The sequence below is a fragment of the Solea senegalensis genome, linkage group LG4 (assembly GCF_019176455.1).
Source record: "Solea senegalensis isolate Sse05_10M linkage group LG4, IFAPA_SoseM_1, whole genome shotgun sequence".
Classification (NCBI taxonomy): Eukaryota; Metazoa; Chordata; class Actinopteri; order Pleuronectiformes; family Soleidae; genus Solea; species Solea senegalensis.
In genome coordinates this window covers 21,764,806-21,790,232 of record NC_058024.1, presented here as the reverse complement: position 1 = coordinate 21,790,232, position 25,427 = coordinate 21,764,806, and the positions used below count along the sequence as shown (strand labels likewise).

At 38.5% G+C, this 25,427-nt stretch overlaps 2 protein-coding genes across 3 annotated transcripts in view; both read right to left on the bottom strand.

The window, feature by feature from the left end:
• The window catches only part of atg7 (ATG7 autophagy related 7 homolog (S. cerevisiae)), a 46,896-nt gene extending 37,190 nt beyond the window's left edge, over window positions 1-9,706 (bottom strand). Inside the window, exons 1-12 of one of the 2 annotated variants that reach the window (XM_044024225.1) lie at window positions 9,254-9,706; window positions 7,267-7,459; window positions 7,040-7,094; window positions 6,748-6,865; window positions 6,527-6,604; window positions 6,281-6,397; window positions 5,434-5,574; window positions 4,986-5,074; window positions 3,798-3,919; window positions 2,738-2,828; window positions 2,485-2,629; window positions 1,287-1,445 (exon numbers count right to left, since the gene is read on the bottom strand). In XM_044024225.1, coding sequence (XP_043880160.1) covers window positions 1,287-1,445; window positions 2,485-2,629; window positions 2,738-2,828; window positions 3,798-3,919; window positions 4,986-5,074; window positions 5,434-5,574; window positions 6,281-6,397; window positions 6,527-6,604; window positions 6,748-6,865; window positions 7,040-7,094; window positions 7,267-7,438 — 1,287 coding nt within the window. In that variant the 5' untranslated portion in view covers window positions 7,439-7,459; window positions 9,254-9,706. The remainder of the gene's footprint in view (window positions 1-1,286; window positions 1,446-2,484; window positions 2,630-2,737; window positions 2,829-3,797; window positions 3,920-4,985; window positions 5,075-5,433; window positions 5,575-6,280; window positions 6,398-6,526; window positions 6,605-6,747; window positions 6,866-7,039; window positions 7,095-7,266; window positions 7,460-9,253) is intronic. The other variant, XM_044024224.1, reaches the window with a different exon arrangement.
• Window positions 9,707-11,518: 1,812 nt separating this feature from the next.
• hrh1 (histamine receptor H1) lies at window positions 11,519-14,801 on the bottom strand. Its single transcript, XM_044024654.1, has 2 exons — window positions 14,646-14,801; window positions 11,519-13,550 (listed from the first exon to the last, which is right to left on the bottom strand). The coding sequence occupies exon 2, from the start codon at window positions 13,384-13,386 to the stop codon at window positions 11,749-11,751; it is 1,638 nt and encodes a 545-aa protein (XP_043880589.1). The 5' UTR covers window positions 13,387-13,550; window positions 14,646-14,801; the 3' UTR covers window positions 11,519-11,748.
• Window positions 14,802-25,427: the final 10,626 nt, after the last annotated feature.

Below are 25,427 nucleotides of genomic sequence, written 5' to 3'. Positions count from 1 at the left end.
AGTCAAACGAAGGGTGTGAGAAGAAATGTCACTTTTACTGAATCAGTGGACCTTTTGCCTTCACTCGCCACATCTCAAGAGGGGGAGTTGTTAAACTCTTGAATTTACATTTCACGATGATGTAAGCGTTGCTAAGCTTTCAGAGTGATTTCAGGCTGCAGCGATGGTAATCACACTAATCACACTCACACAAAAAGTCCTAACATGACAACGTGGTTGTGGCCCTGTTGATATGTGAAACCATTTCGGACCACAGACGAAATAAGACAGTGACCTAGTTTGTACCAGGTCCTCACAACTTAATGCATTTATGTGCTCTCTGCTCACACTGTCCACAATTTTATTTTTCTCTTTTCACACCTGATGCCCCGGAGTGAAACACCAAGCACTGGAGGGAAAGAGAAGCAGACACTCAACACACACTGGTGAAAATAAAGGGTCTGGGTGCAGCTAATGTAGAGACAAAGTGTCCAGACACAGTTTGCCACCACAGGGGCATCCATCAAGTTTGCAGACACAAAGCTTTGGATATCAAGTTCACGACGAGTTGTTTCTATTTTATGCAAGTGTGTGTGTGTGTGTTAGAGGGTAAATCACAGGTCTTCTCGTCTCTGACACGATAACTTCCATGTCAAGTTGTGATTGGAGGCTTTGCAAGGTCAGTAACATTAAAACTGTATTTAAGGCCCGAGCAGATCACACAGGGAGTGACTCAGTTTGTGTAACCAACGAGGAGACAAGTAAAGTGTGTGTGAAAGAGAGCTGTGTGTATGTGTGTGTGTGATGTGTGCTGTTCTTGGTCATTTTCATCAGAAATCAAATGTTGACTAGACGACCACAGGAGGTAAACGTTTCATGTCACACTACGCTTCGCCTTAATGACGCGGGACTGATGAGTTATTAGGCTATGGCCAAAAAAGTCACACATTCATTTTTATCCTATTTTGATTACATAAAAATGTAAATAATGTGTAAAAAAAAACTACATCATTTTGTAATCTCACATGAGATTCTAAACCCAGTGTCCAAGGTGACTAATTCCTATGCTCGACTAATTAATCCACTAGAATCTCTTCCTCATTTAGAATCATCTGACAGAAAGTCACATCTAATAAACACCTTTTGACCATTTGACCAAACACTTTGGTGACCGCTCTTTTTAAAGAAAACACTACTATTATTAACATGCAAGTATCATGACTCTTTTTTCCCTGTATGCTTTGCCAATTACATTTCAAACACCGCCAGCTTTACAGTTTTAATAGACTTAAACGTTAAGCACTCACCACGCCTGGAAAGATTTTGGTGAGTCGGTCAACAGCAGCCATCGCTTTTGACTTCCCCCCGTCGAGACAGTCCTCAAACTCATAAAGAGGCTGCCGAACTGGATTGGAGTACGAGATCTTGGCATTGTCTACAAATGTGATGTGTCTCACTCCCCATCCCTGGAGACACAAATCAGAGAAAAACATGTTAATATTTTTGAATTCAATGTGTTTTCTTGTGCAGCATGTGTGAGAAGATTCAGTGAGTGGCCTCAGTGTATGTCGAAATGTACTTGCAGTGCAGTTCTAATGCTGTTAAGATGTCTCTGTGAATTCAAAGCAAACTGCAGATAAGGATAATGACACATTAGCTGATTATTATTTATCAATCAGCCAGAAACTTCTGTGACTGCACCTCCACTCGAGAGGCAAGCAGAGCCACAATCGGTAATGAATTGACACTTGGCAGAGGTTCAGTGATAATCAGCCATACTTTTACTTTTACAGGCCGCTCAATAATAATAGGCTTAAAATTCTAAACACTCTGTGAATATCAACGGTAGCCACATGTAAAATAACAACAACAAATACAGATAATTGTTAGAAATTGTTGTTAGAAATGTTTTAAATATAGATGTTTAAGACGGTAGCATTTCAAAAGTCATCACACTTGTTTATTTGATGAAGAATGGACAGTTTCAAGTTGAAGTTCTCAGGTGTTTAATTGTTTTAGAACCTGTTGGCCACATGTAATCATCTCTGCAAACAAAGATCTGTTTATCTATCTGTTTTATTTAGCTCTCCACCAGGTGTTCATAGCAGACATTTATTTAATTGTATATCTTATCTTTGTCTCCTCTCCAGGACTAATTATTCTATTAATCGAGATGAAGTCCCACTTAAATTAGGAGACGTCTCTTGTTCAAGTTGTAAGAGTCTGGGGGAAATAAGTGGTCTTAAGTGTCTATTTTAAGTATGATGAGCTGGTTCTGGAGACACTGGAGGAGTTTCACACACTGAGACCATTTCACTTAGACCAGTGCTATTTTCATGGCCTTTATTACATTTGCTGATGCTCAGCTCTGTGCAAAGACAATCTCTGCTTCCTGCTTAACGAGTAGTCAAAACATGTAAACATGACACAATTTGAACGATATGCCAAATTCATGTATGCCTTCATCTCTCTGTCCACCATCTCTTTGTCTTTTCCCAACCTTACCATAAGAGTCCTGGCTACATTGCAGCCCAGAGTCCCAGCTCCCAGGAGAAGACACTTTGTGTTGACAACCTTGTCCAGATCCAAGGAAGGAACTAACCTCCATCTCATCAGCTTCAGGTTAAGATCCACTGAGGACTCTGCAAGCCTGAAAACGGTCAGCCAAAAGAACTAAGAGAACTGCACTGTTTTGTCCTTCAATGTTCAATGTCAGGAATACTGTCACACATCCACAAACATGATTTATTTATTTTACCTCTTTGGGTCCATGCATTCACTAAGGTTCACCATCCTGGGTCCCATGGCACCCTTTGGGTTTTTCTCCCACCCAACACTCTTTGGACACGCTGAAAAACACACATTAATGGGGTACAATGAACATGATGCATTACTGTGTGAGACTCCACAGTAAAACAGGTTCAGTGCAACAAGAAAACTCACTCATTTAGGATCGGATTGAAATAAATGGAAATAAATTGCAATATCTGTCTAATTTAGGAATTCAAAATGCCCCAGAAAAAGTGAGGTGACCCAGCTGACCCAGATGAGTCAAATAACAGCAACATTTTAAATTCAGTATTTGGCACAGGTATACCAATGGTTATTGCTCACAAGTCGCTGTATACTGCTGCACTGTAGGGCTATAGCTTCTTATACCAGTCAGCTTGTAATGCATCACACAGTAAAGAGTGGAAAATGTTGGATATATTCAGCTGAAATGGTCAAATTAAATTTCAAATTAAAAAACAATTACATTTCCATTTGGAGGTTAAATTGAATATTAACACACACAAATCTCTCCTTTTTTACCTTAAGTCTATGTTATTTTACCTTTAATTGGTGGCAGAGCTGAATCAGAATTGGTTTATTGCTTTCAAAACAACACCAACACCACATTTATGTAAATCCAAGCAGAATGCATGAATACATTGTCGCTGACTTAATTAAAACCCACAGTGTGCTGAAGGGGTAGACTGAGGTAAATAGAGACACCTACTCTAAACTCCACAAAACCTTCACAGATCACAGATCTAGCCCCCTTATCCACTCTGCCATTACCATTTAAATTGCCTTCATCCCATTTTCAACAGATACAAAATAATGGCGAAGCTGTGCAAGATTGTCGTGGCTTGAAAAGGAAGACGCCGGCCTCAGGAAAGCAGGACTGGAGCTCCATATCGGTTACAATAAATTCACACAAGTACAGACGGATGTACAGACAAAGACAGATGGCATACTAACACATACAGTACATGTTACATCATAATGTCATGTGCACAAACACAACCACACACACATTAAGGACACCAGATTACCCAAGTTGTTGGAAAGTTCAGGTAGTTTGACCTGGATCATAACACTGTGCTGAATGGAGCGGCTGCCCTGCAGAGTTCTGTCCCGGAAACACAGCACCTCCACTGTGTCCAGCTTAGACCCCCTGACATGGCACACATACACACACAAGAGAGTTAAACAATGACAATAGCGCACAAACGACCCTAACCCTGAAAATCAGAGGGACTGATTGGTTGTGTTGGACAAAAGTTTGCCACTTACAAAAGCACATTTACAACATTTGCTGAAAACAAGCCACTGGCATCACACAAAACACTGCTATTAAATTAAGGTGGGATGGGAGCTAACCCAGTAAAATTAGCAATAAAATATCTTTTAAATATCCGCACAAATGCCAGGAAAAGAAGTTCTCTATGGAAAAAAACTGTAACACATATGTATGTGTATATATATATATATATATATATATATATATATATATATATATATATATATATATATATATACATACATACATATATAAAATTAAAGTGAAGTGTTCAGCACCAGAGGCAGAGATAATTATTAACATTCTTGGCTGATGATGCACTATGAAAATGTTTTCATTCATTCACAGATTACTGTAGTAATCGTGAGTTCTTGTCATCATATGTGTAAATTTTCTTTTAGATAAAATGAGGTATGTGTTCTCTGGCAAATGAAAGTGAACTTCCAGGTGCGGTGTCTTTCAACTTTGCCCTTAACTTCTCATGATTCACGGACTCCAAATGTGGCAACAGAGTATTGAGTGTTTATCCTTCTGAAGAGATGTTTACATGAGCTAGCTATCTGTTTTTAAACATAAACTCAAAACACATTTTAGCCTGTATGTTCCCCCTCCTGTTCTTGGTATGTGTGTTTATGTTGTTTATGTATGAGTATGTATGAGTTGATGTATGAGTCTGCAAAGTATTCTAAACCATTTTTCATTTCTTTTACCTATAATGGGAAAATGACATATTGATAATAAATACAGCATGCTTCAAATTTATTTAAATACCAATATAAAGTGAAAGTAAACTGTCATAAAAAAGAAATGTATGCATGATGCAGCGGTTGAAAATGAATATATATTGTGTACATACGGGAACACATTCCTAAATTCTGCTTAATGCTTTTGCTCAGAAGATAATGTGGCAAGGACAACAATACACACAACTGGGGTTTACCATCGGGTAGCTATGAGAATCAGTAGATTTCTCAAAGGCCAGCCTGGATGCTGAGCCAGCGTGCACGGATCATAGAAACCCACGGTAACCTGGAAAAACCAAACAAGGTGTTTTTACATGGCTGTGTGTGTGTGTGTAAAACAACAGACTCAATGCACTGGATGAGATGAGCCACATCTATTACAGTTTATCTATGAAACATGGCAAAGATCTTTCACATATCAAAGATAAATCTAGATCTCTTCTAAAATAAGTTGGACAAACACAGTTATTTATTTAACAGTTGATAACTTTAAGTACAAATGTTTAAATCCAAATATATTGATCTCACTTCTTATGTCTCAAACCAATCTAATTCTGTGAACATTTTTTTTTATAGTTATTGTATTAATAACAATGCATAATACAAAATAACTGTGAGCAAAGTCATGCTTTTGATGATGACTACCTTTTTAGTATCTGTGAAGAACGTATCCCAGTCTCCGAGGGGAGCCAGCTGAACAGTTGTGTCCGTGTACTTCATGAGAAAGTAAGGACCTGCTCCTCTTTTGATCCACAGGTCGTCATATGCCTCCTGTAAGGCTGTGATCTGCAACAGAATGAGGCCTCAGTGGGTGTATACAGCTCTGCACATCAATCATGTATATCTCAGAGTGTTGAATAGGTCAGTCATATACAGTATATGAAATATATATATATACATATATATATATATTTCATGGTAACTTGTGGTAGTGTCAGACACATGAGGTTCTTTGAGGCATAGTATCCGCAATTCAGATATATTTTATTGTAACTTGAACTAACAACTGAAAATGGTACAACACTTGTTTACAGTTTCTACTTAGCAATTGTAGAATCAATGCCATTTGGCTGATATGTCCTTAATAAAAATACAATTCTGTGTAGATCCCCTTCAAACACATACAAATGAAGAGGGACCTCAGATAAAAACATCATCCAAGACAGAATTAGCTCTAAATGAGAATTGTCTACATACAAATAAAATTTGTTTAAAAGCTATGTCCTGGTCAAAATTGCAAATGTTGTTTATTCATGTAGGTCGTGTCTAAGAGACAAATGGGAGGAGGGCTCATGCTATTAGTAGCATCCATATTACTTCATTATACTGATTTATAACCTGTACATTCTTTCATAGGAAAGAGGTTAGGAATAGGCCACAAGCAGGAGGGAATTAAAATGGAAACAGGGATTATATTAAATATCTAACATTCCGTATAAACCATAAAGAAACAGCGAACTGTATTTATTATAATAGTTGAATAATAGTTCACCTGTTTTGCTGAGAAAACTTGATCAAGGACAGAGGGTGGCTGGACAATCTTAATACCCTCGGGAAAACAGAGTGCAGGGAAGCAGAACCAGTAATAGAAATGGTACTTCTTCAGATCCTGCAAAATAAAAGAAAAAGATGGTCATGAAATAGGATTTACAAAATGTGATATAAAAACAGGAAAAGAACCAATGACCACGTCATTAATATACGAAATGCACATTTATTATATATAGTTCGTACGCACTGCAAAGGTCAGCAGAATGAATCTGCAGAGGATGGATGGGTCCTTCAGTGCAGCCCCAGATTGTATGGCATCCCATATCTACAGAGGACAGCAGCAGATGAAAATGTACATACATTGAATCGTCTAATTTTCCTTTGCACACCAATTTGACATTTTCTGATGTGTTTTTTTAAGGTATAATTTTCACATCTATAAAAAAATGTCCACTGCACATGTTTTACCTCTTTGGCTTCCTTCTCCAGCAAAGCCTTCTTATCTGTGGTCTTGAAGGCATCGAGCGTGTTGGTGTTATACAGTGTTCCAACAGCTGGACAACAATGAGCTGGAGTTGGACCATCCCTAGCAACAAAACAGAAAATTAAACATTTATACTAAACTAAATAAATGCACTGTATATGTTACATGTTGTTGTCTAATGTGAGGGCTGACATAAACTTGGTTCAATCCCAATCTACACAGGATGTAATATTAATGTTTATGTAGACAATGGGCAATGTGTTGCATCATACTCACACATCAAATGCACTGAACTCCAAAGTCAGACGTGTGGGAAAACCAACTGTGTCACCTGTAGGATAAAAATGAAAAAGTTTAATAACTAATTAAAACGTTCTGATCCTTCAAAATACAGCCTGTATTAATGTTTCATGCTACACAACAATGCATGTCATGAAAAACATCAACTGAAAAACCTTGTCGTCGTTATATTATTTATGATAGCATCTGACCACATTGCTCACCATTGTAGTAGTATCCCTTGATAAATTTGGGGCTCTCGTCCAGCCTATAGTCATTGAGTTTCTTCTGAGTAAGCTGGTGCCAGAAACCTGCCTCCAGAGCGCTGCTGAAGGGAGCGAACTGCAGCTTGAGCTCTGCAGGCGACGACGCTGCTCCGCTGGGGTCAGAGGCCATCGCACCTTCACTAATAGGCCACTGCAACACATATTTTATAGACTGTTAAGTCTTTGTATAATTTCTGTTTATGTGCCATAAACATAACAAACATGTAGAAAAAACTATTATAAACCGTCTTTGATTAACTGACCAGTCCACTTGGAGAAGTGGAGAACTGCTTTCCACTCAATGACCACATAGCTTTCTTGTCTTTTTCTTGTATTAGAAATTAGCTTCTAGCAATTAGTCCCTTTTAAGTACAAAACAAGGCTGCCTCTTATGCCTTTGTTCCTTTAGCTTTGTTTTCCGTTAAACACAATAAAGAAATAAATAAGAAACCTGGCTTTTGAATTTGTTCTAAAATACAAAACCAATACAAAACATCTCTAAGTTCCTACACAAACAATACAAGTCCAATTAATGTTCCATGTCTGTTAATTCACTGCCACAATGCACTGAGAAAGAGAAAAATCCAGGAACATGCCCCTCAAACAATTTGCATTCAACCAAAACCAACCTATGTGACTATTTAAGTTGTGTTATCGCAAGACCCACAAGGCTTTTGTTTTTTTGTGTACCCACTATAAAAAATCAACATGATCTAACATGGGAATCTTTGAGGAAGAGACTGACATCTGTGTACCCTGTCTGAAAGCTAAAAAATGTACATTGTGTAAAACAGGACAGATTATGTTACAAGATTAGCAGTAAATTGTGGTGAAAGATCTTGGAGCTTAAAGAGAAGAAACCTGAAGGAAAGAAGGACTCAGACGCAGAAATGAGTTGTTGCCTTTGATATGTAAGGCTCCACCGATTAATAAATTAATTCATTACCAAATTAATTGCCAACAAATAATCAGTTAAATGGTTTGGGTGTTTTTTTAATACAATTAATTGGCGTTTTGATTTTTCAGCTGAATGTGGATATTTACTGGTTCCTTTGCTCCACATAACAAAAATCTATTCATCCATCCATCTTCTACCACCCTTTCTGCCCTCTCAATTAATTCCTAGGAAAAAATACAGAAAACATTAACCATTTAATTATGTTTAGTATAAACACCTGAATTGGCCAAATGTTGAAAACTGGCAAAACCATTTTCACAGCATTTCATATTTAAATGTAGATCTTTAAGATTACAAGAAGAGCTGAAACAATTAATCGATTACTAAAATTAATCGACAGCTATTTTGATAATCAATTAATCAATTTGAAGCTTTTTTCATGATTAAAACAACATTTCCAATTGTTTAAGCTTCTTAAATGTGAATATTTTCTTCAATCCTTTGCTCTGGATAACAAAGAACTCATCAAAAGTGAATCATTTTGGTTTGTGGACAAAACAAGACATTTGAGAACATCATCATTTCCAGGTTTGACGAACATCGATCAACATTTTCATTTTCATTAAGAGACAGATTCATCGATTATGAAAATAATTGTTAGTTGTAGCTCTAATTACAACTGAATATGTTGATGTTCTGGACATTGTCTGTATCTAGACCTCTCTTTATTTTCAATGTATAGACCTGCTTTAAGCCAGGAACATTGTGGGGCTTTATGGGAAACGTTAACGCATGCTCCAGTTCCCTATTTAATGTGTCTAGGCTTTGATACTTTAAGGCTTTAAGTTAGTGAGGAGTGAGTCAACACAGACTCACGTTAAAGAAAATGCATCATCTAACAGTTTTTACACGCGATCGACATCACACACACACACTAAAACACATCAATACGGCAAACTGGATGAAGTCTGAGGTTGTCCAGGTTAATGATAAAGAAACCAGACACGCTTTTCTTTATCAAAATGATATGAAGACGAACTGACTTACCACAAATCCTTACTTCCTGGGGAAGCTGATCATGTGACACGCTGTCAACAAAGCAATGCACTGTGGGTAAGTAGCCCGTCAAACTAGCCTCGACTGGCTAACCACGGTAGAAATCTCTCTCTCTGGGCTTAAGGTGCAAGCACCATCGAGTAGATAATGAAGGACCAAAACAAAAATAAGAAAAGGACGACGATAAAGCAGGAGAAAACTGACAGGAACCTGTACGCGCCGTTTCTTTTCATGTCGAGCTGAACCAGGATGTGAAGCTGTCGCGTGTAAAGTCACTCTGTGTCAGGGATCAGTTAATGCCACCGCCTTCAGCAGGACAAGTTACGGCCAAATGTACAATATATAATATACAAACATTCATTTATCCACGTAATGAGATCGATATAAAGCAATTACGAGCTCGTTTTCGTTTGAAGTTTACAGGGAAATGAGAAATTGGCTCCACCTGTATGGTGTTTTACTACGTTGAGTTAGGGCACGTCTCAAAATTACACTGCAGAGGGATAAAAGCACAATCCTCTGCTACCAAAATTAAACAGTTGAATTAATTGACTTTTAATTAATTGTGTATGTTTTCCAAGTTAAATAAACAATGTATATGTAAATTATAATTATAGTTTTTTAATATATACATTTACACTTTCTGTTATTTAAATTCCCAGCGTCTAGCATTGTTTTTCTGAAAGCCTTCTTCACACCAGAATAAAACATGTCATACGTTTAAACAAAAAAACTACTTATAAAAATCTAAATCTTCCTTCTTTATAGAGTGGATTAGGTTAAAATGTCCTATAAACATTCAAGATTCACATCAAAACATTCTACTATTTATTTATTGGCGTTCTCATATAGTTACAAAACTGCTGCATACAATGTCAGCTTGTTTCATTGTTTGTTTGTTTGGTATTTTCTGCATTTGTTCCAATAAAATTATTTAGAAATAATTATACTGTGTGCTCCTTATGGCATTGCTAAGTATTGTGTTACACAGTATTGTAATTCTACAACTGTGTTCTCCCATATCTACATGTCTTCTCCCAGTAAGAAGCAAAACGCAGCCCACAATATGACAAAATGCTGTTGCTGATTTGTATTTAAATGTTTTACAGTCACACCGAAGCATGTAATATATCGAGTGACCCAGTATCGGACAGATACTTAGTATCATACTGGCTCATCTCTACCTTCAACCTCCTCTGGGGATACTGGAGCTTGCAAGTCTCTGGCAGCATTATTTCAGGTAAGACTTTGCAAACCCCCCTGGTTGTCATTACAAGGAGCATAATTTGAACACAATATATAATAATAAGATGATTTCAAATGCCAAATAAGACTGGCATTTATTCTCATGTACCTTTAATAACTCAGGGGGAATTAATGGAGGCCAAGACTACAGTGGGAATTTATTGGCAAATCTGTCGAAATTGAAAAACCGTATGTGCAGAAATGTCCAAACAGTTTATATGCACATTAAACCTTTATGTTAAACCTTAAACCCTAAACCTTTATGTAGCAAGTACCAACATGAAATGAGCACAGTCTCAGTGGAACAGAATTTACAATGAGTGTGCAGTTAGTTGCACATACTAGCAGGTATTCAGAGCTTTGATTTGTGGTACTGAAAACATTACACCATTCTGATTCTGGCTCCATGTTGTTGTCAGATGTATTCAGTGCAATCACACAGACACACACACACACACACACTTCTTCACAGCACCTCTTCCAGCTCAGTTCCACCAGCAGTGATTTGTTTATTTGACGAGTAACTCACAACCAGGCTGCGTGTGCTCATTATACACAGGAAACATTAGGTTTCTTGATCCACATTTGACAATTAAAATGATGACAACCCCATGTCAGACATTATTTCAAATGTTAAAGATCTGAAATCCAGTTGTGGACAATATTAGTTTTTAACAATTGGATTAGGATAACGTTTGTACTAATGTAATAAATAAGAATACATTGAGTGTTCTTCTGTAATGTTGTTATGGAAATTTGCCTTGGGCTCACCTACATAAAATCATAAAAGGAGACATTGAGATAGAGATAGTCATAAAGGTAAAATTGTAAAAGCATTTGTTTCCCCCAGTGTTATCAATACCAATCAATACCGGCATCTCAAATTTGAGTGCTTTTTCACAACATTATGAAATAAGATTTGCTGTTTATATGCCTATAAGATCTTTTTTCTTTACATATTAGATTTGCTGATTCACTCACTGATTCAACAAGAAAAAGCAGACCAGAAGATATGGGATACATAGCTTTAATGAGTTAAAAAAAAAAACCTTCCCTCCACAAGTAAAATGACAGAACATTTGATTACGACATACAGTTTTTAAGCACAGTAGACAATAGCCAAGATTTTTGTTTTTTTCTGACTTATTAACATCTCATATCCTGTTTTATGACGAGAAAACAACATGAACAAGTGAAAAAAACAAACAATGTATAAATCTAACATAAATACATAGCTCAAATTACAAACGAATGTTCAGAATGTTTTTGAAGACCCGTTTGAAGTTCCCATTGCAGAGTGGGTATATGAAAGGGTTGAGGGTAGAGTTGATGTAACCCAGCCATATGGTGAACATGTGAAGGTCATGGTGCACACATTCTCTGCAGAATGCCATTACCATGAAAGCTATGAAGTACGGTATCCAACACAACAAGAAAGCAGCGATTATAAAGCCCAGCTGCTTGGCTGCTTTGTGCTCCTTATGGATTCTCAGGCTTTGGATGCGCTGGCGTGATTGGTCAATAAACTTTTGCCAACTCCGTCTCAGAGTTGCTGCGCTATCTGGGTCCAGTTTGGCATCGTCGACCTCTTGATCAGTCCAGGGCAGAGCCTGACTGGGGTCATAGTGGCTATAGAGCACAGACGTGTATCTTTGCACGTCTGAAACCTGACTGATATCACAGACACCGCTAACTGAGTTTGTCACGTGACATTCATTTAAAGACGTTTGAAGTCTGTGCTCACAATTCCGCTCCGTACAATTTGTGTCCTGCAGCCCCGGTTGTTGTGTCAGAGGAATAGCAGCATCTGGTTGCTTGTCCTTAGGAATCAGAGCACATTTTTGTGCCTTTCGTGTCATTCTGAGTCGTTGTGTTGACATGGTAAGCAATGTTGTCTGCTGGCATGTTACAACAATTTTTCTGTGCGAGGTAGATGGAGCAGTTCTGGTTTTATCAGGATCTTCAAGGGAATATGTCTGATCAAGAGTGTTCTGGTCTAACAAGTGTTGTTTTTTGGAGTGTTTGAGTGGAGTCTCCCTCTTGGGTGATATGGAGTCGTTATTCTCAGGTGTGTTCACATTTTGTTCATTCTCGTTTTCCCCAAATGAATCAGTAGGATGGATGATTCTCTCCCTGTCTCTCAGATGTTGTCTCACAGCCAAAAAGATGTGCGTGTAAAACCAAAGCATCAAAATTGAGGGTACGTAGAAGTTGAAGATGGCAGTAATAACCTTAAACCACGTGACAAAGCGGAAATCGGTGTCACACTTGTTCTCCTCCTCAGGTTTGAGGTCTACATGCGTGAAGGACCTCCATCCTAAAATCGGAATTATCCACATCATTGACAACAGCCAAGCTATGGAAATCATCACACTGGCTTTTCCTCTCGTTCGATACTTGAGGTACTTCAGCGGCTGCCTGACAGAGCGATACCGGTCCAAACACAGTATAAACAAGCTGAAAATTGAGGCTGTGCTTGCCACGTAGTCCATAATCAGCCAAAACTGGCACACAGCCCGACCCAGCTTCCATTCATCGTCCAATAAATACACCAAGTTCAGAGGCATCACGGTGGTCCCTACAATCAGATCTGCCACAGACAGGCTGACAATGTAGAGGTTTCCCACAGTGTGAAGGCTTTTCTCTTTCTTCACAGCGTAGAGGACGAGCAGGTTCATAAAAATGGTGAGCAGAGAGAGAAGACCCAGAGAGACCCCCAGCAGGGCAGTATGAAAACGGTCATGGAGGGTCAGGGTGTCATTGAGCCTCAGTGTGTCGCCATCAAGAAGCCCATTCCAGCTGTTGTTGCTGTTATTGACGTAGCTCCTGGTGTTGAGCTGAGGACGCTCTGTGGTAGCTGACGGACCAGATTCCATCATAGTTGAGATGGACGCCCATAAATTCAGTCACATCACGTAAATCTTTTGGGCCGATGAGGTCGTACCACTTGTGGCGTAACGGCCGGTGGGCAAAAAGTAATCCTTTGAAAATGTAACGTGTTTGGTGTTGATCTGCCATCCATTTGGTATTTAAAGCCAAACACCTGGACAACAGAAAGAACAATACAAACCAGTGCCTTAATTACAACAGGGAGAACTTTTAACATGAAAGATGGTTCATAATGCTCAGCATTCATTGGGTAATTGACATGTTTAATTAAATCGCTCCTGCTCTTTCTCTTTCACTGTCCAGCTGGCTTCCTTTAACACTCACACAAGGGGAAGGTGGCAAATCTGACTGTGTTATTGCAAAAAACAAGGCTGTACTTCTATCTATCTCTCTATTGCTCTATCTATGTCTGCTTACTCACACATGAAATACCCAGGAGGAACAAAAAAGCCAAATAGTCAGTGGACTGAAAGGCTTCTTTTTTTGTTCAGTCAGAAAGTGACTCACTCTGAACTGTCATCCTGGTTTAGATGTGAAAATGGATCAATGCTGCATGAAAGATTCAATATTTCTTTGCTCTTGAAAGCCTATATTTTTACACCTCCTTGGCTCCACCAATCCAATAACAAGGGAGTCTGGAAACACAAAATATAGTGTGGATAATGTATGGCTGTTGCACTTCCATCCATTTAGGGGATTTATATACATATATGAAAAGAAGCCTTGTGCAGATGCAAATATTGATGTCGCTCTCCTTATATACAGCCTATAGTGCTAATATAAATATTTAGGAACCTTATTACTCATCAAATTCACAAAAAGTTACAAATCACCAGGTGATGATGAATAATGGAGAAAAGAAAACTCTAACCTGTTGCGTGTTCTATGCGTGAGAGAAGCACATGAGGTTTCTTATCACATCCAGGGCAGGAAATCTTTATTTATAGGACACTAATAGGTCAATGTGATTATCTCTAACGACCACTGTCTGTCCATTGAAACCTGACGGAGTCTGTGTATTAACGTCACGTCGCAGCGGTGAGCGCAGGTCAGCAACCTGTTGTACTGCGACAGGTTCGCTCATAAAAATGAAACAACAATCTTGTCAGCGCTTATGCACGCTCCTCACATTTCATATTTGAAACAAATAATTACGTAAATCAACATTAAAAGGCATTTTGTAAATACTTTATCAGATCAAAAATGTAAGTAAATGTCTCTTCAATTTAAAATAAATACATTGACTTACCACTGAACATCAATTCTCGAATTCCCAAGAGAGACCGATTGTATTCCAGCTTAATTGTCTCCTGAGTGGAAATCAGAAATCAGAAATCGGGAGACACGGACATGAGCTTGTATGAGAATGAAAAAGGTCTGTAGGTCTTCCTTCCTCCAGCCTCCCCACTTCACTCCCCTCCTCCTCCTCCTCCTCCTCAGGCTGCACACAGACTTTGGAGTTCACGTGAACAAGTACAGTCATAAAAATGGATTTTCACCTCGCTAAAGTGACACGGTATGATTCGCAGTGCCGTGATTCAGTGCGTGGGTTTTCACTGTCGAGAACACACGCACATTGTGAGCGGGTAGGTGGGATTCCTGTATCCTCCCGATAGTATGTGAATATTATTGTGGGGAAAAAAAAGTTGTATTGAAGAAGACTTGCAGTGACTCACCGATTGTGTATGTAAACGGTGGTTGTCTTCATGAACTTTATTGCTACACCCACCTACATCACACTGCATGCTGTGCACAATAAAGATACACTAAATATCACCAGTGGACTTGGAGTATATAATATAGCAACACTAAAGTAGCACAGAGACACTGAAAGTGTAGGGAAACCTCTTTACAATACAAAATCACACTTGTTTTAAAGCTTCATTGCAGGGGTGTCAAACGCACTATGATCTAAGTTGTAATGCACATGTGTTCATAGTAAACTTATGGCGTGTTTCCACCGTCTCGTCTCGCCACGGCACGGTTAGGTTGCGTTTCCACTTGATACTATGCGCAATGTCGCCAGACTGCCGGCCACTGATTGGTCAGAGACGTCAGTTCAGATCAGTTAAAAAGACTTAACAATCCTAAGAGGGGTGCATTAATCTCCAACAATTACTAGGGAGATGTCTATAATCTCAATGTTTCACAGAGCTGTCTGATGTATTTAGCGACAGCACTGCTGATCGCGAGTGGCATCACTAACCCTTCAGTGTCAGACAGAGTCTGTGCTAAATTTGCAAGTTGAGGTTTTAATTAACTGATTCTAGTGATTCAGATACACTGAAAACAACCGTTTACAAGTCACTAGTCACTCCTTTGTGTGTGTCGCGTGTAAAATGAAGTCACGGCAGTTTCATGCAGCCGTGCAGTGATGGAAAGATTTGGAGTCCTTGTTGTTTAAAGGTTATTATGCTATTATGGTCTGGCTCACTTGAGATCAAATGTGGCCCCTGAACTAAACTGACTTTGACACCCCTGCTTTATTGCAACTGATTCAATACTTGTTTCATATTATTGTTAGACATGTATGACAACAGTCAGTGCTTCCTGCCACCAAGGACCCTCTGGACCACCTCAGCAGCCATTGCCAGGGAAGTGTCCCCAAACGTCTTCAAAAGACAGTGTCCCTCAACAATGTCCTTACCTTAGTCAGGGTCTGCAGATCTCCCCGACGCCCTGATTTTTCCTTCCCGTGTTGTCAAATGCTAGAACTTCTCTTGTGGCCTTTTCTGAAAGCCCAAGCTCCCTTCTACTCCCTGCACCCAAGTTCTAAAGGGAACACCCTAATTATTATATAATGACAGTGGACATACATTTAAAGACTGATTGGACAACCTGGCTGTGTCCTGAGGGCTAACATCCACAAACATGTGTCTTAACATCGTCAGTGTTTCACTGGTTTCACTTTTCATGTCCTAATTTGCATTTCCCATCTCCCATCTCAGCTTTTTGTGTGATTTTGCTTTCTTTCTCTGATGCTAATTGAACATGTTTTTTTTGTCGATATTTTCATGACTAAATTAAAATCTTGCCAAGGGACATCATTTGAATATTATCCTTCTGCCCATTTAGAGTGATGGTTATTAATGGGCATTAGCTGTGAAAACAAGATAATATGGCTTTGGCACCGTCTTCTTTTTTTTGACATGTGATCCTCGCAGGTGTTCTCAGTTATTTCAGGCTGATCAGACATTTCCTATGGCGTGGGCATATAAAAACACACTTCCTGGCGAAAGCCCTAACACCTTTTACAGGAATAGAGAGAGGAAGCAAGGTATAGCAGTAAGGAATACATATAATAAGATGAGATGAAAAGGTTGAAGGAAGGTTTGGAGAAAAGGACCACAAGTCTGTGTTTCAGAGAGGTCAGAATGTGGAGGAAATGGTAATCTATCTTGAAGAGCAGAAGGAGATGTCCTTATATCGGACACCTGGATCCCTCTGGGAAAATCCCAGCTTTCAACAAATACCATCAAAGTGAGTGAGAAGCTGCTCTGTGGCCAAAAGTTGGGCCACATATATCTCTCTCTCTCTCTCTCTATATATATATGTACATATATACATATATATATATATATATATATATATATATATATATGCACGTGAAATGAAATTAAATATATTCTGATTTGTATGTAATGTAACTGTAATTAATGTCAATCTGTACTTACCGGAAATTAGAGATTGTAGGGAAAGAGACAAACCACTTACAATTTGTCCTTCTTTTGCCACAGTTAGTTGTTATATATTAATCAATCAATATTATTAGCTCGACTACTGATTGTTTTCTATTAGAGAGAATTACATTATTCTTTCGTGGTTCCTTGCCAAACCAACACATGGAAAGCCATGTCTCTCTTTTGCTGGTCAACAGTGACATCTGCTGGTCAGGTTTGTAAATGCTGAAATATACAGAGCTATATTAAATAAAACCTGCAGCAGTACGTGAGACATTTACGGTCTTACTTATAGGATCACAGCTCCTTTCAGTGTTTGGAATGTGAACAACCTTCTCTAAAGCCTTTTAAAAAGTGAAGGCCACCACTCACCAGTAGATCAGTGTTTGTGAAGATAAGACGAGGAGAAAATCTCTGGCTTATCTCGCTTCTCATGTGGGATTAACTCTGCTGTTAGCGCTCAGAGTTGACTTTGCCACCTTTCATTCAGCCTCTGTAAACAAACGGTAATGATAAAGGAGACTGAAGGATGCCAGTCATTACATTCAGACGACGGAATGCCCTCTACATTATACAATATTTACTGAGAGAAGTGTGGTTGACCTCTTCAATCCTCCCATCCCTGCTTGTTCTCCCTGTTCCCACTCTGTCCTTCACTTATATTCCTCCCTCACTCTCTCTTTTACTTGCAAATGTAGTCACTTCTTCACCACAGCTGCTCTTCATCTATCAAGGGCTTTCACTTTATTTGAGATATAAGTGCATATAATATATATTTCTGAGATATTTAATCTCCTTGATAGGAAGCTCTTTACTTCAATGAAGAATACTGTTATCACACTTTAAAACTACTCTGCCACAAGTAAAATTGTAGAACTGAAAATGTTACTGAATACATTAACAACAAAACGTGTTACAAAATAAATATCTAAATGTTATGTTATCGTTGTAAGACAATCATCGCTCACACAGTAACGTAAAAAACTGATGACTTTGTTATTGTAGTATATTTTTTTTTAAACACAAGTTGATTATTCAAGTTAAACTAATTGGTTGGCTCTTCAAACATCTGAACATGGTGACATGCACGTCATAATTCAAAGTACAAATCATCCAAACTGTTTATATGTAAAACTAATTCATGATTTATTTTTTCACAAGCTTATGTTAAACAACCATGTAAGAGTAATATATTTAGCTACAGCATTTGCATTTATATTCCACGGCTTGGGTGATATATACAGAGAGGCCATCTTTTAACAAGAATACACAGAAATGAAACAAATCAAAATAAAACAAACAAATAAAAAGAAAAATCATATCTTTCACCACCTTTCCTTCCAAGCATGTGGGCTATTCAATTGAAAACTCAGCTGGGCCACATTTTCAACCTGAATTTAACATTCAAAACCAGCGAAAATGTATGAAAGGCCTATAAAATATTGCATAAAGATAATAAAAAAAATCTGTCCCTGAACAGAATCTGAAGTAGTAGCAGCTAGAGCTGAAACACATACTCGATTAATCGGTTACTAAATTAATCGTCAACTATTTTGATAACGATTAATCGGTTTGAAGCTTTTTTCATGATCAAAACAAGAATTCTGATTGTTTTAGCTTCTTAAATGTGAATATTTTCTAGTTTCTTTGCTCCAGATGACAAAAACTAATAATCGACAAATTAATCGATTATGAAAATAATCGTCAGTTGCAGCAATACAAATATTTTGCTCATTCTTTCCTTTGTATACCTCAAAGTGCATACAAACTGTGAAAAGAATGTGCACTGTATAGCCGTCACAGTTGTTTCTCTTTACAATTTAAGATATATTAGTTGTCATATTTAATCCAGGTGCAACTCAAAGTGCATAAAGTCGAAATGGTGCACAATATTAGCAACAGCATTAGTTTCTCTGAATTAAGATAAATATTTGTCACACATGTTACAGTGCTACTGTAGGAAAGTATGTAGTAATATTTTAGGGACAGTTTTTGAAGTGTTTGTCTAGTTTTTCTCATTGTTTCCGGTGAGATCATTGAATAGGCTTCTGGATGTAGGAGAACATGGTAGCTTTCATTTATAATTTAAACTCAAAATGTGTTTAGTTTAGTTTGTTCACAACACAACAGTTGACTACATCATCACATGCATGGAGATTATATTGTTGCAAGAATTTAATTAGATTCTTTGTCACACACACAATTAGGAACAACATTTGCATCTGTATCACAGTATGTGGGGATATAAATCTTTGTTTTTCTTTTGGTATTTCCTAAAATCACAAAATCTCAGGAAGATTTTCACCTATAGTTATTATATATATATACTATTATATATCTAAGTCATATATATTACTACAATTTGGAAATATGACTGGGGATGCTGTATTAAACCAGGACAGATATTTACAGAAAATCTTGATCCACCAACACAAGATTGAACAACATGAATGAAGTATAAATTATGGAACAGTTGACTCATAAGATACCAACTCTGCAACAAAGTATAGAGACGTGACAATCAAGCGTGTTCTTTTTCTGAAGTTATCCTTTTCTATGTTGTTTACATGTTGCCAAAAAAACAATAAAAAGAAAGTATATATAAAAAAACATGTTGGTCCAACATAGTGACCTTCACAGAGAAGACCCACTCCTGATGTCAATGTGAAAAGGGCTGAAAAACAAGTCATACATTGCACACTTGTAAAAATAATAAATTTTTATATAACATTTTTGCCAAACTAATAAGAAATAATTGCACTGAGATTTTACACACTGGACCTTTACGTGTCATTGAAGCACTTAGTAAGTATATTTATAAAAATGTATTGTGGAAACTATATTTCATCACATTGCTTAATTGTGTTTTTTTAATTAAAGTGTTCAGGATGAATGCAGCAGTTTTGAAAAGGAGTAGAAGCCCCATTGTATCAACACACACTCTTTTCTGTGGACTTGATTTCAACATTTTGTCGGCCTGTCAGCGTTTTTTAAGATGTGCTGCATCTGATAAGAGTTTTTGTCAGACCGCATATCAGAGTCCTCTCCAGCGGCAGTCTTTTTGCCATCATTGAGGCGAGGTGACTGGCATTAACTAGAATGACAGGCCCACTTCATACGCCCTCTACATCATCTTCACTTTCCTTTTTATAAACCTCTCATCACTCGCTCATCCTCCCTCCCTCTCTCTCTCTCTCTCTCTCTCTCTCAAATCCCTCTCCTCTCCCCTCTTCCACTTAATTTTCTCCAATTTCCTTCGGTTCCCCCACCTCCCTTCCTCCCATACTGCCTTCCTCCATCTCTCAGTCTCTTGGGCTTTTTGCAGTCACATAGTCAGGCATGTGAGGTGAAGGACTTATGTAATCTGCTATCGCTGTACACTCTTTGTCTGCCTTTCAACCCACAGTGCTGCTTATATGACGAGAGAGTGGAGGCTACACAAGTCAAATGAAACTGTTGTCTTCATGTGTAGAAATCCATTTAAAAATACACACATATCTTGACTTCTATATGCGCACAGCTGTATTCTGTTAAGTAGGCCTGTTGTTGTTTTGAAAAGACTGTGTTATAGACACATACGACTATCCTTGTTTATGATATGTGATGGTGAACATTTGTAAAAAAAAAAAATAGTTTTTACCGATAAAAATGTTTACTAGGAAAAAAAAAATCCCACACAAACCAAAAGCTTTATCCTCCCTTACTAAGCAGAAATAGAGAGGTGTTAACATACTGGATTATTCCATGCCAGCAAATAGCCAGCAAAGTGGAGGCAGGCTATATTCAGTCAAATCCTTAAAGACCAGGAAAGCTCATCATGCAAGTCTATTCATCCTGAAGCATTGTTCATATTCCTCTAATTACACCTCTGAAAAATCTTGTCTGCATGAAAGGTGGCTGACTTAATGTTTTGGAATGTTGTGGTATATAACATTAAAACAAGGATTTATGGTTATTTATGTTATTCTTATTTATGTATATAGATAAAGAGAGGGTATTGTATTTACATTTAATTCGTCTCTATAGCCTATCTCACTGCTTTAGTAAAGCTATAATTAAAAGACCACACGTGATGGAGATTAGATTAAAATATGACCAAAACCCAAGATAATGGCCAAACTTTAATTACTCATATAGATTTTATTATGCACACTATTTCTTGGCCATTTCATCAAGTGTTCATTCCGATATTCATTAGACACGTGATAGAATTATGTGAAAGTGATCAGTGAAACATTCATGTACCTTATTATTATTCTGAAATGAAACCACCAGGTTACGCTGAGATGCAACTCCAAAATATCAATACTTTGTGTTTGTCATCTGCATACACGGCACAATTTGAATGTGTTTATGTGAGCTGTGTGTGTGTGCGTGTGTGTGTGTGTGTGTGTGTGTCTAGGTGAAGGTGCCTGGGTGGTGGATTGACTTGAACCCAGGGGCAGTCCTGGAATAGACAGAGTCACTCATCTGTTTCTAATGAAGAATAATGCACTGCACACAGACAAAAGCCTGGCCCTTGCAGACACATATGAACACACAAAGACACACAAACACGGACAGGCGTGCATACAAATTACTTCACACAGCCATGCATTTCACACACATTGCTCATCCAACACATGCCAATGAATGCACACAGTAGGAACCCACAGGCCCCATTACACACACACACATGCAGGTTTGTGAGGACCCTCAGAGACATAATGCATTTCCTAGCCCCTTACCCTCACCTTAACTATCACAACTAAATACATAACCCTAACCCTAACCTAAACCCAATTCTAACCCTCACCCTAAAACCAGGTCTTAACCCTGAAAAAGCGCTTTAAAGAAGTGAGGACCAGTCAAATTGTCCTCACTTCAAGCAACAAATAGTGATATTTACTTTATCAACAATTCAGTTTATTTTTCAATAGACAATTCAAATAATACATTTAATAATGTTTTTGTGCTGTTGTGCATGATAACATCAAATCAAAAAGTCCTGATTTGGTGATGATATTAGCGGTCGCATGTCACTGGCACACGATTGCAGAAAGCCTGTAATGTGTTTTCAAGCCAAAGGGTCAGCAGTTCTGAGCTCAGTGTTATTCTGCAGTGTAAGCCATAATGAGGGCAGGCGTGATGGCACAGTGAAATGACACTGGGAGATAGTGGCGTTAATGATTTTTGACTTGCATGATATTAGTAGATATAGTTGTAATTTGGGAAAGTAATCATGCAGCATTAACCTTATCGTCCAGGAATACTTTACTGACTTTTTATTTTGGTAGGTGTGTAATACATTAGCAATCAGGTCTTTAATTATCAATCAAGGTATAATAATTGAAGGTTATTCCTAAATATGCCTCTGTCGACCATGGAACCCAACAGCAGTACTTTTGATAACTGTTCTCCAGATGCCGAAAGTGTTGACTGTTACCATTTAAATAAATAAATGAATAAATAAATAAATAAAATGAAATACTTTCAACCTACTACACTAAGAAAACTATATTTCGATGATTATGGGGATGCATGTACTCCCCGTGTGTGTGTGGGTTTTCTCCCGGTTCTCCGGTTTCCTTTCACAGTCCAAAAACGTGCAGGATCGAGGATCAGGAAAATTGGACACTCTAAATTGAATTAAGTGGCTAGTTGTTTGTGTCATGCCCCCCCGCGACCCTCATGTAGAGTATAAAGCAGTAGAAGATGGATGTCTGTTCCTCTTCAACCAGTCATTTCATTATTCCTCACACTGTATTGTGCCATTTGTCCCTTTGCATTGTATTTTGTCCTCCATTTTTTCCACAACACACAGTTTAACTTTACACCCTCCACCCTCCCCCCACACAGAGAATGCATCAAATGTATATAATTGCACAATTTTAAGGGCCAGCGACCTTCAGTGTACATACTGCATGTTTTCAAGTCACACAAATTTGCAAAGCATGTGCGTCCTGGGGCTAAAATGCATTATCACACAGACACTATGCTCTGAGACAGAAAGAGAGAGGGGGATAGAGAGAGAGAGAGAGAGAGAGAGAGAGAGAGAGAGAGAGTGAGAGGGAGAGGGAGAAGGGGGGTAGGTGTCGCAGATGTTATCTGTGCAATTCCTACCCCTGTCCATCATGTGGCAGTGTGCAGCTTCTTAGGAGCTGCTGTCACAATGGAGCAGAGCCAGTCCCCCCTCTCACACACACACACACACACTAGCACAGATATGTCTGGTCTTTATCTCTGTGTGCAGCTTGAAGCTTACAGCCCTGCTCCCCCAAACCCGTTCTTCTGCTCCTCTCTCTTTGATGCTCTCTGGAAACACAGGACCTGCTAATGGAGACAAGAAAAAGGCTTCTCTCTACACTGTCTTCTTGTCATTCATGCCAATTTATTACAGTGGCGTTTGGAAAGGAGAGGAAGGGGAGGGGGAGGGGAGAAAACTAGATTTTCCGTGTCTGCTTTTCTTTGCAAAAAAAAAAGAAAGAAGGCATTTTGTCAGAGCACTGTGACAAATGCTGTAAATTGGCAGATAATTGTCACAATGATGTTATTGACATTTGAAGACTTGCCAAAGAGAGGAGAGACGAATGGTCCGTCTTTGTTTTTCTTTTACATGCGTTTTTTTTGTGAACGCATTCGTTTTGGAGGGTAGTCTTATAATTGTCTCTCATAAAAACCTCTTTCTTCTGATGGTTAACAATAATTTATAGATAATGAGAATGAATTTTAATTACCAAGTGTATAAAATGCTTATGCACAATCTGCTTAGCTCAGTTTGCAGCATTCTTTGTACAGATTCGGGGCAGCAGTGGCTCAATGGTAGGTCGTAGGTTCCAGCCCTGGGTCCACCAGTCAACATGCCCTGGACAAGACACTTTACCCCTGATGGCTGTGCCAGCAGAGTATGATTGTGTATCGAGATGCTGGAGGATGCTTTACGCATAGATGCATGTGTGAGTGAATTTACCATATATATATGATATTTGTTCGTATGTTTTCCCAGTAGCTTCGTGGTGAGGAACATCCACCTCATCTTCTCCCTCAGATCAGATAATGTTCGGTCATCAAAATCTTCAGAAGCTTGTAGATGAAGCTAATTAGAACTGAAAATCTTTACAGCCTACATAAGAAATGTTGTAAATACACATTTTACAACATATGGAAAAATATTTCAGCTTCTAAATCTGAATAGACATGTTTGTCCAAACACATAACACACTCTTCCTGTTACCTCCTCCGAGTCAGTGAGCCAGACTGTGCAGTCAAATTCGTCTTTGTTTCACAGAGTGACAGTTTGATTTATAATGTTTTGTTGTGTGGCCCAGATAAATTATCACCATTTATGGCTTTATTTCACCTGAACAATGTGGCTGTCATCCAGAAACGGCCCCCAAGTGTTATTTGGCTCAGCGCTTGAACATTAACCATGTGGACTGTTTCTCATGACAATGGGGCGGGTGATGGATTTGAGATTATTAATAAGTGATTTTGAACATACATTACATTACATCCTACATTAGTGATCCACTCAAATTAGTGTGAATCTAGACCTTCATTTGGAATAGCATGTCCATACTGATACAACTAGACGTATGGATTCCCCCATTAATGTACAGGTGATGAGCCACTGCCTTGGTTCAAACTTAACATAACCATGTTTATAATGTGGCCGTTTGGGTCACTGGCTTTTATTTTTAAACAGAGGACAATGAGACATGCTTTCTGCGGGCAGATTTCCTTCAAAAAGGACATGAGCAGAAGTGACAGACACCCTGCAGATCAGAGAGAGGAGGGGTAAAATATGTCCTGACCTTTTAACTTCCAAAATAATGTGTTGGTCAGTGTGGCCTGAGGTCAGAGACCACATGAATCTTTCACTGCAGGAGGGGCAAGAGAGGTGATGTTGTAAAAATAATAAGGAATAAAGGGACCTTTATGTTCTGAGACAGTTCTTTCTGTCAAGATGAAAGTGAGTTATAGCACCCTAAAATGTGAGTGTGTGGAATTCAGCATGGATGGTTCATTGAAAGCATCTGTCCTTAGCAATACAACACACCTTCATCCATTCCAATGCTGTATCTTGCCACATTCATTAAAAGGGAATAAAATAGTTCATGCACCAGCCTGTTTATCTGTAACGGGCAGACAGATGCACAAAGTCACACATCTTTATCCAGCGCATGATCAACCTGAACCCTTTGGATTGTGGGAGGGTTAAACATCACCTTGGGACTTTCATAGGCCTGTTGCTGCTGTAACTGCTGCAGGGCTCCATTAATATGAAAATGAGAAGGCTATATGCATTACATATTCCATTTCTGGCCCATCTGTAGGAACCTGTTCCTCACAGTCAGCCTTGACAGTCTTGA

What these genes read in the sequence shown, in the direction of transcription:
- hrh1 (XM_044024654.1), bottom strand. Translation starts at nt 13,386, where the DNA reads ATGATGGAATCTGGTCCGTCAGCTACCACAGAGCGTCCTCAGCTCAAC.